Source organism: Benincasa hispida, chromosome 9 (genome assembly GCF_009727055.1).
Source record: "Benincasa hispida cultivar B227 chromosome 9, ASM972705v1, whole genome shotgun sequence".
Classification (NCBI taxonomy): Eukaryota; Viridiplantae; Streptophyta; class Magnoliopsida; order Cucurbitales; family Cucurbitaceae; genus Benincasa; species Benincasa hispida.
The window spans coordinates 82,214,793-82,230,929 of NC_052357.1; the positions used below are offsets into that span (position 1 = coordinate 82,214,793).

General features: G+C 34.5%; 3 protein-coding genes and 1 long non-coding RNA gene across 5 annotated transcripts; 1 reads left to right on the forward strand and 3 right to left on the reverse strand.

Moving 5' to 3' along the window:
• Nucleotides 1-1,054: 1,054 nt before the first annotated feature.
• LOC120085674 lies at nucleotides 1,055-3,290 on the reverse strand. Of its 2 annotated transcripts, none has more exons than XM_039041806.1 (2): nucleotides 2,015-3,290; nucleotides 1,055-1,615 (listed from the first exon to the last, which is right to left on the reverse strand). In XM_039041806.1, exons 1-2 carry the CDS (start codon nucleotides 2,061-2,063, stop codon nucleotides 1,272-1,274), a joined length of 393 nt encoding a protein of 130 aa, XP_038897734.1. In that variant the 5' UTR covers nucleotides 2,064-3,290; the 3' UTR covers nucleotides 1,055-1,271. The 2 variants fall into 2 exon arrangements, with proteins under 2 accessions (XP_038897734.1, XP_038897735.1); XM_039041807.1 differs by lacking the exon at nucleotides 2,015-3,290 and adding an exon at nucleotides 1,930-1,956.
• Nucleotides 3,291-3,695: 405 nt separating this feature from the next.
• On the reverse strand, nucleotides 3,696-5,686 carry LOC120085673 (protein PHLOEM PROTEIN 2-LIKE A10-like). Its single transcript, XM_039041805.1, has one exon. It carries the CDS (start codon nucleotides 5,123-5,125, stop codon nucleotides 3,851-3,853), a length of 1,275 nt encoding a protein of 424 aa, XP_038897733.1. The 5' UTR covers nucleotides 5,126-5,686; the 3' UTR covers nucleotides 3,696-3,850.
• Nucleotides 5,687-7,638: 1,952 nt separating this feature from the next.
• LOC120085672 lies at nucleotides 7,639-11,084 on the reverse strand. The gene is made up of 3 exons (XM_039041804.1): nucleotides 10,415-11,084; nucleotides 8,693-8,880; nucleotides 7,639-8,452 (listed from the first exon to the last, which is right to left on the reverse strand). The coding sequence occupies exons 1-3, from the start codon at nucleotides 10,998-11,000 to the stop codon at nucleotides 7,937-7,939; spliced, it is 1,290 nt and encodes a 429-aa protein (XP_038897732.1). The 5' UTR covers nucleotides 11,001-11,084; the 3' UTR covers nucleotides 7,639-7,936.
• A 2,921-nt stretch (nucleotides 11,085-14,005) lies between these two features.
• On the forward strand, nucleotides 14,006-15,575 carry LOC120085414. Its single transcript, XR_005483929.1, has 3 exons — nucleotides 14,006-14,552; nucleotides 14,657-15,055; nucleotides 15,525-15,575. It is a non-coding gene; the product is annotated as an uncharacterized LOC120085414 (long non-coding RNA).
• The last annotated feature ends 562 nt before the right edge of the window (nucleotides 15,576-16,137 follow it).

Genomic DNA, 16,137 nt, shown 5'->3' on the forward strand with positions numbered 1-16,137 from the left:
TTCTAAATTAAATTACAATGTTTATTTATTATATTTTTTTTGTTGAGTTCAATAATATTTGAAGTTGAGGATTTAAACCTGTAACTTTTTAGTCAGTGATGTTACATTGACCAACTGAAATATGCTAAGGATATGGTATACTATTTTTTATGATATTGTACTTTCATTATGCTACATCCATTCATTTATAAAATATGTGGACTTTCAAATACTACCAAAAAAAAATTATATAATTTTATTATGTGATATCCTGAAATTTAGCCGATAATTGTCAATTTTGCGAAGAATTTTAAATTTTTATTTCACCAAACTAATCAGTTTCATATTGAAAAGACAACAAAAATTCAAAAAACAAAGGGAAAAAAAGTGAAGGAAAAAGGGAGGAGAAATGGAGAATAACGTTAAATTGCAGCCAAAAATTATCACTATTATTATTATTTAGTACAAGATTATTTGACTTTTCCATTATATTAATACTATTTTATTATTTAATCAACTTTAAAAAAAATATTTAATCAACTCTAATGTTGCTTTGTTTTTGCTTTGGATTCCCCGCTGGTTGTTTAGGATAAAAGTAAAAGGCAAGACTTTATTTAATTAATGCACAACATTATCACTCCCATTTTTACGACATTATTTGAAATCATGGCCCCAGCCCCTCAACTTTTTTTTTTTCTTTATAAATATCTTTTTATTTTTTGAAATTTGGAACGAGATTTTTAAAAATATTGAAAACCAAAAAAGAAATAAATAAATAAATGAACATCTATTTTCAATTTTCTACATAGATATCGTTAATTGAGAGATTTGATGATATGAATTTTTATCATCTTGTGAAATTACTTATATGGGAAATTGCATCATGGAATAAGTAGATTGAGATATGATTCCACTGGTATATCCAAGTGGAAAAAGAGCACGAGTTTTATTATCTAAAAGAAGAACATCGTAATTCAACTATAATATATTTTCATTTTAATTATCCTAAAACCAAATTCATGAATGCCAAAATGAAATTTTGAATTGCTAATGAAGTAATTAGTTGAGATTGAGATTGAACTGAAGCAACTTATTTTAGTTCTTAATTTCAATTCTAAAAGCACTGAACAATATATAAGTAGTTTGGTTGATTTCATCACCACAAAACTAAAGAAAAGAAAAAGGCAGTAAATATCTCAGATTCAGAAGCTCCTTTATATCACTTACCAAAGAAAAATAGGAGCTTTTTGATTTGGATTATACAACATCAGAAGCAGCTCATTGGATTTCACTTACTTCTTGCCTTTCCCAGCCCTCCTCCGGCCAGCAGCAGTGCCGTCCTGCCGAAGGTTTCCATCGTTTGGAATCAAGGGGACGTCGTTCGCCTCATCGCCATCGTCCTCAGCAGTGGCAATACGAATACAAGAGCATCGTTCCAACGATCCAAAGAAAGCTGTGACAAAGCCATTGATGAGCCAAGTTGCCACCCCATCAAGCTTCCCACATGCTGGAGAGCCATGGCTTGATGAAGAAGTTCTTAGTCTTGGCTCCATAGAATTTGATCTGATCGAGAAGAAGCTACTGCAGGTGGAAGTAATGGCAGCCATGAAAAATGAAAATTTGAAGCTGTCTTTACCTGAGTCAGAAACAGAGAGAGGAAGACAGAGACAGAGTTATGAAAGCTCTAAACTATAGAAGTTTATAAGTTCAAAAGAAGCATCTTCTACAGATCCTGTTTTAATAATTAAGGGTTGAATTTTGAAGCATGGCCTTGAATACTGTGGAAATTACCGACAAGATGGTGGTCTAAATCTTGTAAAAGACAGTGGAATTTAATCTCAAAACAAAGATCTTTATAAAAAGAAAATAATAATAATAACAAAAGTTGCTAACAAAGCGTGCAAAGAGCCAATCATGATTTGGGCCTTCTTAATAAATTCATCGACATACAATTACGAAGACACATTCAAAATCAGGGGCCAGTTAAACAAAAACAAAAACAAATTTGAAAGCAACTTATAAGATTAAGCCATACTTCCCAATGGTCCTATGGGGCCTGCATGAATGTATTTGCCGCCGCTCATAGCTGGCAGCTGCCCTAGTATTCTTCCTTCTCACTTCAGCTTTTAATCTCTCTCTCCATAATTCAATCAAAATATGATGGAGGCATGAATAATAATATCAGTCAAAATATCAGAAATTTACAAGTGATTGGAAAATGAAGCTAAAGTAATACATATTTAACTTTTAAAAGTGAAGACAATGGGGAATTCCAATATATTTGAGGTTAGTAGGAGGAGGAACAAGGAGGCAGTTTCTAGGAGATGATGAGCAAAAGAAATCATAATCCACTGGCTTCTCTACTACTAGAAGGCATGATTCTAAAGAGCTACTTGAAATAAACAATTGTTACAACATAAATGAAGGCAAAGGAAGTGGACATTAAAGATAAAAGAATGAGATGATAGTAATGATGAGACCCAAGTGTCAAAAATGCACCATCATCATGGGGTTAAAACCCACCTCCTCACCTATAAGCAAACCTACTGAGTAAATAATCTATTTAACAAAGAGAAAATTCTACTAAATCCACTCTAGAAAAGTCATCTTATGTAGAATTACTGCTCACTCTCCAACCAGAAAGAACTTGATCCATCTTTTGTGTAGAGTATATTGAGGAAGTTGAAGGAAAAAGAAGTTTCAACTTTCCAGCAAAGAACCACCCCCCGGGTTACATCAGTATCCGGCAAAAATTCAGAACATTCCAAAGGATACATCCAAGACAGTGTGCGCAAGCCTCGACTTATCAAGAACATCCCGTTTAGTTTCAGAAAAGGATTTACCTTGTGATCTGCAAAACAGTTTTGTAAGAATAAGCTTATGAGATCAGAAACAATACAAGATAAAAAATATCAGGATGAGTATCCCACGTGCCAACCACCACAAAATCTGTCCCATAGTGAGGAATGCTAAATAGTAATACAAGTTTTTCGCAAGGACTTACAAGTTCTTTGTAGCGTATAGCTAGACATAAACCAGAAGGCAAATTCAGAAACATGATAGAATTGTAAAACATAATCATGAGATAAATTCAGAAACATGATAGAATTGTATAACATAATCATAAGGTAACTGAAGGAGTGGGGTAATGGGTGAAAATCAATCATGCCGAGTTATTATGAATTATAGAACATCTATAATTGGAATAGAAGAAATCTATGTGCACTGCTCAAAGAACAAAGAAATTTGTACAGGTCTTGTGAAGAAGAGAAATAAAAGTCACATGGAGCTGCCTAGTATGCCATGCTGAGTTGAGAGAAAGAGAGAGAAACATGCATTATTGAGAACTTGCTAACTCTTGTGCTTGGTCATTCGCAGCGTCATCATATAACAGATTCAAAACATTCTAACAAAAAATATCAGAGAATCAAAAGTTAAACTTGTGGCATTTACTATTATTGCAAGGAAACTAGATAAAAGAAGGTGTCGTTTTGGTCAAATTGCCCCCCAAAACAGACAAGACCTTCAAAACCATAAAAAGAGTGATCGATAGAAAAGATGCAAGTAATTTCATTGCCAATAATTTGATTGCTGTTGCTCCAACAAGAAGGTCTAGGGTGCACTGATCGCTAAATTTTCAGATATCATATGGAGAGACATATCCCAGAGACAAATGAGAGAGAGAGAGAGAGAGAGAGAGAGAGAGAGAGAGAAGATGGTGGAAGTTATGCATCAATATATGCATTTGTTCAAGACGTATCATTATCATTAAAATTTGAATGATATTGGAGAAAGTACAAAACCTTCCCTGAATGCAACAATGGTATATACTTCCTAATCTAAGTGGCTTAAACAACATCCTGCTCTTATATTATGCAGGTATCAGAAGTCTTGTGCCACCAAAAACATGTAGATATAATGCTAAACAGATTGTAACAATAACAGAAGACTTTGCACAGAAGTATCTGATGACTTCCAATCCCCTACCCACAACTTCATCATGAACTATATCAAGACTTCTCTTCAGACCATCCATTAGCTTCCACAAGAAAAATTCCACAACAGATCTTGTTGTTTCAAAGGTCACCCTGCCAGTTAAATCAAGCACAAACTTCCGATTTCTAGGAACTGCCAAAGTAGATGAAACCGTGTCAACCCATCCATTTCGGCTACCCTCAGTTGAAGTGACCATAGCCATTTTCTTTGGATATGCTCCTTCAGAAAAGGGGTTATCACCTATCTTTGACATCCCATTACCAGATGAAACCGGACTCAAATTAGAAGTTGATTGCGAGCTTGTCAACACCTGGTGAGATGATTTTACCAAAGTTTCAACAGCGCCATTACAAACAGAAACAAGCATGTCCTTCACCTTGTCCTGATGAGTGGGATTGGTCAATCCACTAAACAGGTCATTGTACACATTAACATCCATTGTTTTATCAAGATACACACCAACTGCAGTGCTAACAAAAACTTGTATGCAATCTGCAATAACATTTTTGCATTTCTCATTGGAGGCCACAGTTACCCATCTGGGCACGTCTGGAGATTCAGATCCAGATTTGTAATCAGTTGTCTGTGAATTTCTACTTGCATCTTCGACTGATCCAGGCACCGAGTAATATCCCATAACTAAATTCTTTGCAAAACTTCCAACCACAACAGAAGCAAAACCAGTCCCAGCTTTTGAGAAAAGCTTCTCAAAGACACCAGAAGAAAAGCTCGAATTCGCCGAATCCGCCTCGAAATTTTGTTCATTCTTTGTCACAGTTTTATAACCTTTCATCATCCCAATCGTGAAAGCCTCAGTGACCTTTTCAAGAGACCCCGAAAATTCCCCAGACTTTGCAATTTTGGAAATTTGCTTCAAGCTATTGGGAATTTCGTCAGAATCAGATTTCAGAAACTCTTTCAAGTCCTTAGAAATTACTCCAATAGCTTCAGAAGAATCCGCAACCATTTCAGCAACAGAAATCATGGCGCCGAAGAGCTTCATTAGTCTCTTCCTCTTCCTCTCGACAGAGGGCAAATGATAGACCTTGTAAGCACCATAACCAGAAACCCCCATGACAGCCAATAGAATAAGCCACTTCCTTTTTCTCTGAGAGAATCCCAAACCCCTTCTAACCAATTCAAAATCCATAGCCAGACTCAAAAACACCCTAAAACCCAAATCAAACCGAAACCCAGATATCAAATTGGAAATGGCGCAACACAAAGAGAAGAGGGAGGAGAAAATTTGGTGTGTTTTTCCCTCTCGATGAATGGAAACAGAAGAAATCCGATAAATAAAATAGAATCGCAAACCTTTTCGGAGAAATTGTTGGAAGTCAATGAAGATTGAGGGGTCAAACCAGGAAGATTTAGCAAAATTTCTGAGAAATTGTCATTGGGCAACAAGTGGGAAGGGGTACAGAACAGGGGAAGGGAGGCGATTGGGCTGAACGAGCGTTGGGATTCGGGATCCTTGTTACGATTTACGAATACGATACGATTAGAAGGAATCTGATTACGAAAGTGTATAAATTTTATAAGAAGAAGAATGAGATGAGAATGGATTCAAAGAGGCAGAGGAGTTGTTCATGTTCGGGTCGGTTTTCCAATTCCTACACGGAAACACCAAAATCGCAGAAGAGAATGGGATGACCAATCAGAATGAACTTCTAACTTCCACACAAAACGGACCACTGCGTAAGAATTATGGTATTAAATTTTTATTTTTCCACTTTTTATATATATATAATAAACATTTTAATTAACCCATTTTTACTGAACTAAGCAAAATTCGATTCGAGTGTACTACAAACTATAAAATTTGTGGTTCAATTTTTATTTGCTAATTTAATTGTTTTGTTTTTATTATTTTTTAGATATATTCATCTACACCAATATTTTGTCAAATATTAGTTATAAATTATAATGTACAAGTACAACCTACAATTTTGGTTTGGAATGGTGTGATTTTAAATGTTTATAACAAAAATATATTTCTTCTTTTTACTCTAAATTCATTTCTCTATCAATTTTTACTCCCAATTTTTAATTTATAAATATTGGAATTTTTATTTTAAAATTAAATACTTGTTGCGAAACTTTTTGTTGTTTAAAAATTATGGTAGAATTATTTTCATGGGCAATTGATGAATATAAAATATCTAATATCAATTTACCAAGAAGTTTATAAAATTTTTATTAGTTGAAATTTAACTTGAGTTACATTTTTGTTGAAATTTGTGGATCTTAAAAAGACTTTTTAGTGCAATAAAGGTGGGAATGGGAGATCAAACCTCAAAAGAAAAAGTCATTTCAATTATAAGCTAAGCTCACTTTGGCGGTCTTACAAGACTTATCAAATGTTATTTTGTACAATTAAATGGCCAATCAAGTGAATTAAATACAACAATTGAAGAAAAATAAACAAAAATGGTCCATTTTAATCATGTCAAGTGACACTCACAATTTTAAGCAAGGGATCCGTAAACTTGCATAAAATTTAATGTCATTTATGATTCAAAGGCCAAACTAACTTTAACTCTAATAAATAGGCAAATTTATTCAAAATAATCTTAATTTATGGTATTGGTTATATTTCCATTTGGGAAGGCAAGTTTTATGCCAGTTTTGAGCTCAGATAACAAGGAAATTTAGACGAAAATTCCAACAACAAAGACTAATTGAAATCAACTGCAAATTTTGTATAATTTATTAAAAATTGGATGCAAAATTTAACCATTTGGACTGAAATTGAAATCAACTACAACATTTTGCCTTGGTTATAAAATTTCAATCATGCCATATAACTAAGACATACAAGTTCAACCATATATGATACGTTGTCGATGTGAATATAACTCAATAGTAATTGTCTTGTAATTCTTCCCCGGAGCTAAAAGTTCTATATAATATATAATAATTTTGTTGATGAAATTCTCGGAAAGTTAGGGTCATTTTCTTTCCTCCACAACATCAAGATCTTCGTTAACCGTTGAACATGTGAGTGGCTGACAATAATTTCCCTTTTAAAAGAAAAAAGAAACCCTTTTTGCCATATATTTTCATCAAACTTTCGTCCTCCTGTCTTCCGTTTCTATTATCCTACGATTCTTTATCCTGTTTGTCTTCTTTCTCACTTGACAACAAATCTCATCCAGAGTGATTGTGGTCAGTACGTTTCGGTTCAATTTCTGGTATCAATTTTAAACAAACAAACAAACTAGCTAATATTCAAATATTAAAATAATGGACCAACTTGCATTCCTACGGCAACAGGATTGGAACAAAAGCCTATCTGCGAATATGATAACTAAAGCTATTTATCTTCATGGAGTATAGAGGTAGAAAGTACAGCAATGAAATAAGAGGGAAAAAAAAGGTCCATTATGGTCGTAAAGTGGATACCTGTTATGGACGAGACAGAGACGTAACTTCCTTCAAAGTGAATCGTCCCTTCACCTCGAAATTCAAATATAGAAATCCAACAGAACCTTCTTTCTCAATTGCCTCAGTTATATAATTCGGTGGCTCCTTTGGCTGTTTTTAGCAGTTCCTCCTGTCAGACAGCTTCCATGGATCTCTATTCCTGACAGAATAAGATTTTTTAAGTATTTGGGAATGCCTGACAGACCAAAGGGATGAGGTTCCAATCATCATAGGGTATGGCATGGAACAAAAAAAATCTTATATCTTTTCCCTTTTTGTCTATTTACTGATATACATTCTTTACACAATTCCCAAACTACAAACCAAATTGAAACACATTATCGAGAAACACTCTTCCAATTGGAATGACCATTCGTATCATTTACAATTGCACCCCAACCCACAAAAAGCCATTTCAGATGGATTTACAGGATTGGTATCTGAAACCCAATAATCTTGTCAGACTGACTTTGTAATTCATTTAACCTCATCAGCAAAGCAAACACAATCGGAAGCAACACCACGAATAACTTCCCTATTCTTTTGAAGCAATCTTGAATTTAGCTGGCAGAACCATATCATCATCCTCAAGATCACTGAAAGAAATATCTTCTTCGTTCTCCAGAGGGAGGATGGTTCCATTACAACCACCCAAGTCAGAGTCTTCCTCTAGCCAGTCATTGTCTGACTCATCCTCATAGTTCTGAACAAGGAATTTTGAAGAAGACCCAATTATCGAGTTTCTATCATCATTCTTGATTATAGGTTGTTCGACAATAACCGACTTATCGATGAATTGCATTTCAGAACTCTCTGTTTGATATTTTTCTGTCTCATAATTGCTTGAGATAGACGATATGCTTGGCTCAGATGTAAATGTCCAAGGCAACGTCGATCCAGAATGAGTATCATGGAATGCCATGGGACTACTGCCTTCCTGCAGCACATAGGAGCTGTCTTTTAATTCAAAAGTGTCTCTTCCACACCAGTAAGACTCTGGCTTGGTCTGCTTTTGTAATTCCTGCATCCACATTGATCTTGCTGCTACTACCTACAAGTTTGAGGAATCCTTATTATACTGCAACCATAACATTTCCATCAAGGAAGCAATTCATTCTTGATTAAAACAGCCATTTTAGTACGTGTTAATAACTATACATGGCCCATCGGACCCTAATTTAATAATTCCCACCACCATGCCAACCACGTAACAATATAGAAAGTACATAGTTTAACTATAGAGAGGTTCCATAGCGATGTTAAAAAACAAAGGAAAGAAAGAGTAGTCAACCTGTGGAGTAGATAAAACCTCTGCATCATGCTTATTGAGTCTTGAATGCAGGAGCACAAAATAGACTTTCCAAAAGTAACTCTCACTCATATGGCAAGGACAGAGCTCAATTCTGAGAGCAGCTAATCTAGGAGCAAGACGCTCAATAGTGAAAGCATGCTCTTTTTGGGCATCAGACATTTCAAAATCTAAAAAAAGAAAAAAGAAGGATCTAAGGAAGTAAATATACAGGGTTCAACAATGTGAAAAAACATGATAGAAACAGAAAGTTAAAGAATACCAAAGTCCAAATTTTCCATTACAAAGTCGGCATATAATCATATAAGTGAATCACCATATATTATTTCTTTCTCATTCATCTTACCTTTTCCAGGTATAAGAGATGGAATTATGATTAAATTCAGTATAAGGTGTAATTTTCAAGTTTAAAAAACTGTCATAGACTCATACTTGATTATATAAGACCGAAACACCATATTTGCACTATAAATTATGAACATATTGCCTCTAATGCAATATATAATATGCTAATTATATTGATAGATGAAGTTAAACCAACAAGTTCCCAGGTTTTGAAGAGGCCTAAGCCTCTCCCTCAGGCCTCAATGCACAACACTTTGCTACCTTCACCTATGTGAGTTCTACACTTCGTACTAGCCATATATGAAATGCAGTCCCACATCAAGTAAAGGATCCATGCACGCTACTACCTACATACGAAGATTCTAACAGGTGACAAACTGACACATTACATAACAAAACTATCACTTAGACTTGCAAAGCTTTCACCGAGTGTAAGTGAACAGAATAGGGGATTGTATCCTTTCTATCAGGAAATAAGTGCATCGACACATTGAATGAATGATTTAGAAAGTACACATAAATGGAATAAGTGTTGTATATCACTGAGGCCACAATATTACAACTTCTCATCTTGAAAAAACCAAAAGGTAGGAAAAAGTAACAGCCATCGAGAAGCAGATAAAGGAAGATAAAATGGGGAATGGAACCCCTAAGCAGGAATTAGATGGAATGATATAAAAGTGCAGGTTCACGCCTTCTAAATTGCATTGAACATGATACTGCAGCTTTAAGTAAGCCCCTGTGTTATAAAAAGTCAGGTGACTGGAGCAATATAAAAGCTAAGATGTAACCCAAATATACTATCCTAGAGTCCAAAAGGGCTTACTAAGTTAAATCCCAAAAAAAAATAAAAAAATAAAAAAATAAAAAACAATACCCATAATCTATTGTATTAGGAGGACCACAAGGGCGCCAAATAAAGATACCCCAAATGTATTTTAAAAATAGTCGCTTAATTAGGATGCAGCTTTAAGCTTTTTGTGCTGACTGTGGTGATCTAACTGTGGCAGTCAGCATACCCCAAGATAAATTACTAGCATCACCCGGAGCTGTAGATCCAAAAAGAATGGAATACCAAATCATCCACTCCACTCAGATAGTCAATTGTCTCATTTCATTGAAGTCTCCATTCAAAGGAGAAGAATTTCCTAAAGCATTTCATAAACGATTCCAGAATCAAGTGAATATTCCATTAAAGAACAATGATGCTTAAGATCATTAGCAGTCATTCAATGACACCCATCCTATATCCGATAAAAACGAATAAAATTTAGACCAGATAACAGATTCTTCTTCGTAGGGAGTTGAATCAACAAGCTTCTAACGAATTGGATAGCCAAATTAGCAAAAGAAACATACCATCGCTGTTCTCCTCCTCGTCAATTGGGAAATCGATCCAAGTCTCAGGGTGCATTGCAATGTTCGTCGCAAACGTCAGCACTTCATCAGTGATCCCAATAGCATCTCCCCAATCCACCTCCTGATAGCATTCCCCCTGTAAATTCCCGGATTTCGCATACGCATCATAACTCGAACGCATCTTCAAGACTTCAACCGGATCGGACGGGTCGTCTTCGTCGTCTTCGTCCCCGGAGATCGACGGATCAGACTGATTAGACGGCTTCCAATCGGGAGGGGCAGCCAGATCACGTTCCGGGTGGGGATGAGAAGGGGTGGAGGAAGGATGGGGCGGCGGCTGCGGGGCAAGGAAAGAGGCGACGCCCCAGAATTGGCGGGTTAGGGTTTGTTTGAATTCAGTCAAGTCCTCTTTGACACCGCGAGATAATGCTTCGTCGTCGAGTTCGGATTGGGAATCCATCTGGTTGGGTGGAGCAGTAGAGGGAGAAGGAGGATTGGAGGGAATGGGGGAAACGACGCCGTTGTGTCCGTCATCTTCGTCTTCAAGGCGAAGGGAGTTGGCAATGGAGCGAGCCAACCATGACATTGTATCCGATTCGGATGGTAAAGAAAGTGACTGTTTCAGACTTTCTCCCTTAATATGCCAATGCTTTCTCCATTGGTTCGCCTGTTATTATTATTATTCTTCCATTTTTATTTTATAAATATATTTTACTTCTGAAAAACTTCGGTTCCCTTCTTTTATGGTCTAACAAAATATTGTCACGATTTTTATTTTTAAAATTAATTTTTTTTCTAATTTATTTTTTGTATAGGAATATATGAGTTAGGCTGCACCTAATCATTGTTCATTTTAATTTATGTTTTTTTTTACTTATTTATATTGAATGTTCAAATTGTATGACCGTAATAAATTTAAGTTGGTAGAAATTTAATTGAAAAATTAAGAGTTTGTTTGGTAGGCAACTCAAATTTTGTTTTATGTTTTCAAATTTACTGGATTAAGTGAATATGCATATAGTATGCCATCTAAATTTTGTTTTCAAATTCTATGATTCAAACAATAGGAATTCTAAAAACAACATTTTTTGTGTTTTTAATATATCCAAATTTTGAATTTGGTATTTAAAATAGGGAATTGTACTAAAAAAATACATAAAAAAATCACAAATATAATATTTAATGTTATAAACTCAGTTATTTTTATTAAATTAAAATATATAGTATATGATATTACAAAATAATAATTATACAAGTTTTTTAACGTAAAAAAAATTAAAAAAAAAAAATCAATTGATAATAATTTATATTTAACCTAATATTTAGTAACTACAATTAATCTTATGATTCGTAAATATATTCTCAATACATGTTTTGAAAATTTGTTTAAGTTAAAATTTTAATCTAAATATACTACCAGACATAAAAACATGAAATACAACTTTATTTTCATTGAATCTCTTATCTTTAAATTTATATTTTCAAATTGCTTACCAAACAGATCCTAAGTTACCTTAAACAGAAGTATAAAAAGAAATTATTAATCGTCTAATTGTCCCAAAGGGTTGGAATTTTAAGCCAATTGAAGTGTTATTACCTTTTTGGAAATCCATCTTATTTGGGTGAAAACTGACCCTATTGGATTCTATTTAATTTTCATCTTCTTTAAAAGACAACCAAGAACGACTTCAAATCCAACATTCTTTATGAAAAAATTATCTATTCATCAACATTATTCCATAAACCACCACTCCCATAATATTTATAACTTTCAAGTTTCAATCGATTAGAAATTTCTCAAATAAAATATATATTGGAATGTAATTCAACTCAATTTAAAATTTAAGAAATCACAAGTATCGATTTTTTTTCTTTTTCATAAAAAACCCATAACATTACATAATTAGGAAAAAAAAATAAGAAATCAGATATGGATTATGAACCACATGAAATCTCTAGCAATAAATAGAAGAGCATAATAATACCTATTAAATCATCCATCTATCTAATAAAATTAATTTGAATAGACGTTATATATAAGTGATAACCTTGGTACATATTTCTATATTTGTTCCAATGTTTATCAAGCAAGTTTTAACGTTTACCATGTAATTGATTATTGAACGATTTATAATATTTTTACTCTTCTCAATCACAAAAGGACCATTCAACATAGATACAATTTTCAAATCATCGACAATAACAACAATAGAATCCTCAATGCTTATCAAGTAAGTTTTTGCCATTTGATCAATTTTTCCATGTAAGTGATTATCAAACTTAAACATTTGGGATTGTCAAATTGCTTCATGTCCATGAATTATCTTATTAATCAATTATATATTTAATTAGAACAAAACTCAATTTTAAAAGCAATATTTGCTACTATCATCTTTAAAAAAAAAATAAATAAATAAATAATAAAAAGCAATTTAGAACTTCTATTTTCATTTATTTATTAAGGATTGATCTAAAAAGATGAATCCTGAGTCAAAATTTATCATTTTTTAATATATTTAAAATTTCTATAAAGAAAATATACAATTTTTATAAATCTAGATATGGGTAAATCAAATCTAAATATTTTAAAAAAATTATATATAAAAGGCACATAACTATTGTAAAATAATTTCATATTTATTTTCACTTTAATTTCCACATTTTTATTGTTTATGCACTATCTTTTAAACCGAATTTATCTAATTTATCTTTTATAAAATTTTATTTAAACCCATAGTTGTATTATTAAAAACTATAGTGTATAAATATGTCAACATGCAACTATTTTAAACATTACAAATTACGTGCATTGCACGTGTAGGTATGATTGAAATTGTTGACAAAAACTGCATTTGGGCCATTAAAGATGGAAAAAACAATCTGCGGGCCAGATTTGAAAGGAGAGCATGAAATTCGTAAATTTGTCAACTTGGTCATGTGGCTTAGCTTGGGTTATGATTGGGCCATCTTATCCACGTAGACCGTTTTAAGTCGGCCCAATCTCAAACAAGCCCTTGGCCCACATTTTCGTTTGCTTCTACTGTCATCCGGCCCAATCCATTTAAATTTAAAATATTCTCACAATTTGGGAAAGCTAAAATAATAATAATAATAATAATAATAATAATAAGTGAATAAGAAAAAAGATGTAACATCCTGATTTTTATTTTATAATTAAGTTTTTTTTTTTTTTGTTGGCTACTTGGATAAATTATATGAGATTTATGTTTTCGGGCTAAGTTAAAATATGGTTTAATTATTTGGAATTAATTGAGTTTTATTTTGGCTTATATTTTGGGAGATTTGGTTATCTATAAAGATAATTAAATGTGTATATTAGATTCTTTTTTTTAAAAGGAAAAGGAAAATATATATATATATATATATATATATTGGGAGATAATTAAGGAATTTGTTTTTTTAAGGGAAAAAATGAAGAGTTTAATTTGGTTATATATATACTGTCTCTTATACACATCTAGATGTGTATAAGAGACAGTCTATATATTGGGAGATAATTAAGGAATTTGTTTTTTTAAGGGAAAAGGAGAGTTTAATTTGGTTATATATATTTATGGAAAGGATTAAAGGAATGAAAAAAAAAAAAAGTAAATTAAATTTACTTTTCTCTCTCTCCTCAACCCACACGCACAAAACCTTTATTTTTTCCTTCCCTTTTTCTTCTTCTTTTCATTCTTCTTTTCCTTCCTGCCCTAGCTGCCAACACCTTCCAGTCGCCTCCGTCCGCCTTCTAGCCGCCAGCCTTGCCGTTCTGGTGCTGCCGCAAGCAACGTCGTCGAATCTCCTCGTTAGCGCCGTTGCAAGCAGCCTCACCTCCCCGGATCTCCTCGCCAGCACCAGCGCAAGCAGTGCCTCGCCGTTCCGTTGTCGCTGCCGTGAGTTCCAGCTGCCGCGAGCAGCGTCGCCTCCTTGTCATTCCATTCGCCGCCTCTGCCTTTTTGAGATTGGGTAAGATTAGATTGTTTTGAGCAAGGTTTGGTGTTGAGTCTTTTTAAAGTGCCTTTTGGTGTTGGAAACGATTTTAGTGTTACCCATTGTGTCGACTTTCAAGATTTGGATTTCGAGGCGTTGCTAACAAAGAAAGAACCATTCTCTTCATCGAAGAGTTTCAGTTTTGGTAAGTTTTGTGTAAACTGGTTGGTTATTCTTTTTGGATTGAGAGTAATAGTGGAAAATAATAATAATAATAAGTTATTGATTTTGGAATTAATTCTTGATCAGATTGGCTACTTGAATCAAGTTTTGAAATTTGTCTTGGATCAAGCCACAACTTTGGATTGATTCAAGTTTTCCAAAGGTTTTAAGGAATTATTTGTGTGGACTTTTGTGACCAAGTTGAGGTAAGTGATACTATTACTGGTGCTTTCGTGCCAGGCAATCTAGATTAGACCTATCAAGTTACTTGGTTGACTCTGGAGCATGATTTTGTTTGATATTATGTTTTGCTACTTGCATGGTGGCTACAAGTATTATGAGTATGTTAAAATTATAATCAGTACTGATATTATGTATGTGATGCATGAATAGACCAGTAGAGCGGTTTATTGTCTTGCCTTGACGCGTGTTATTACTATGTTTGACGGTGTGCCTACGGGCCGCTAGACATGCGTGAACCGACAGGTTAACGTTNGACGGGTACGATGGAAAGGATGTGACCGGTGTGTAGCTCGTGTGGACGACGTCACTGGGGTCGATGTTTGGTAGGCACCGGAGTTTGTTTTCATTGCAAGCAGGAGGGGCACTCGGTAGATAGATGTCCTGCTAGAGGCACGTTCGGTCTTGGGAACCAGTTTGTAGGCCATGATCAGAGGAGTTCGGGTAGGCCCCAGCATCAGCAAGGTCGTGTTTACTCTACCACTCGGCAGGAGGCCGAGAAAACAGGCATTGTTGTGACAGGTACCTGTCTCTTATACACATCTAGATGTGTATAAGAGACAGGGTTTATTTTCTTGCCTTGACGCATGTTATTATCATGTTTGACGGTGTGCCTACGGGCCGCTAGACATGCGTGAGTTGAGAGGTTTACGTTCATGTTATTATCATGTTTGACGGTGTGCCTACGGGCCGCTAGACATGCGTGAACCGACAGGTTAACGTTCATGTTATTATCATGTTTGACGGTGTGCCTACGGGCCGTTAGACATGAGTGGGTCGACAGGTTCACGTTCATGTTATTATCATGTTTGACGGTGTGCCTACGGGCCGCTAGACATGCGTGAGTTGAGAGGTTTACGTTCATGTTACTTTTATTTTTATGTTTCATGTTTTGACGGTGTGCCTACGAGATGCTAGATATGCGTGAACCGACAGGTTAACGTTCATGTTATTAGTATATTTGACGGTGTGCCTACGGGCCGTTAGACATGAGTGGGTCGACGGGTTTACGTTCATGTTATTATCATGTTTGACGGTGTGCCTATGGACTGCTAGACATGCGTTTCAAGGCAAGATAGTACGTCTTTTGGTTTTCCTTTCATCATCAAAAAATCGATGTAACTGTATGAGCCACGAGCTAATTTTATTTTTTCTTTCTTTGCTCATGGATGCATAGTTTGATCCCTGTCTCTTATACACATCTAGATGTGTATAAGAGACAGGGAATATATATATATATATATATATATATATTGGGAGATAATTAAGGAATTTGTTTTTTTAAGGGAAAAGGAGAGTTTAATTTGGTTATATATATTTATGGAAAG

Bases quoted from the DNA above. Each gene is read 5' to 3' on its own strand.
- LOC120085674 (XM_039041806.1), bottom strand. From the start codon at position 2,063: ATGAGCGGCGGCAAATACATTCATGCAGGCCCCATAGGACCATTGGGA. The intron at 1,616-2,014 runs GTATGGCTTAAT...TTTCTGACTCAG, and splicing joins CCCCATAGGACCATTGGGAA to GTAAAGACAGCTTCAAATTT.
- LOC120085673 (XM_039041805.1), bottom strand. From the start codon at position 5,125: ATGGATTTTGAATTGGTTAGAAGGGGTTTGGGATTCTCTCAGAGAAAA.
- LOC120085672 (XM_039041804.1), bottom strand. From the start codon at position 11,000: ATGTCATGGTTGGCTCGCTCCATTGCCAACTCCCTTCGCCTTGAAGAC. The intron at 8,881-10,414 runs GTATGTTTCTTT...TTCTTTTTTTAG, and splicing joins CGAGGAGGAGAACAGCGATG to ATTTTGAAATGTCTGATGCC. The intron at 8,453-8,692 runs GTTGACTACTCT...TCAAACTTGTAG, and splicing joins AGGTTTTATCTACTCCACAG to GTAGTAGCAGCAAGATCAAT.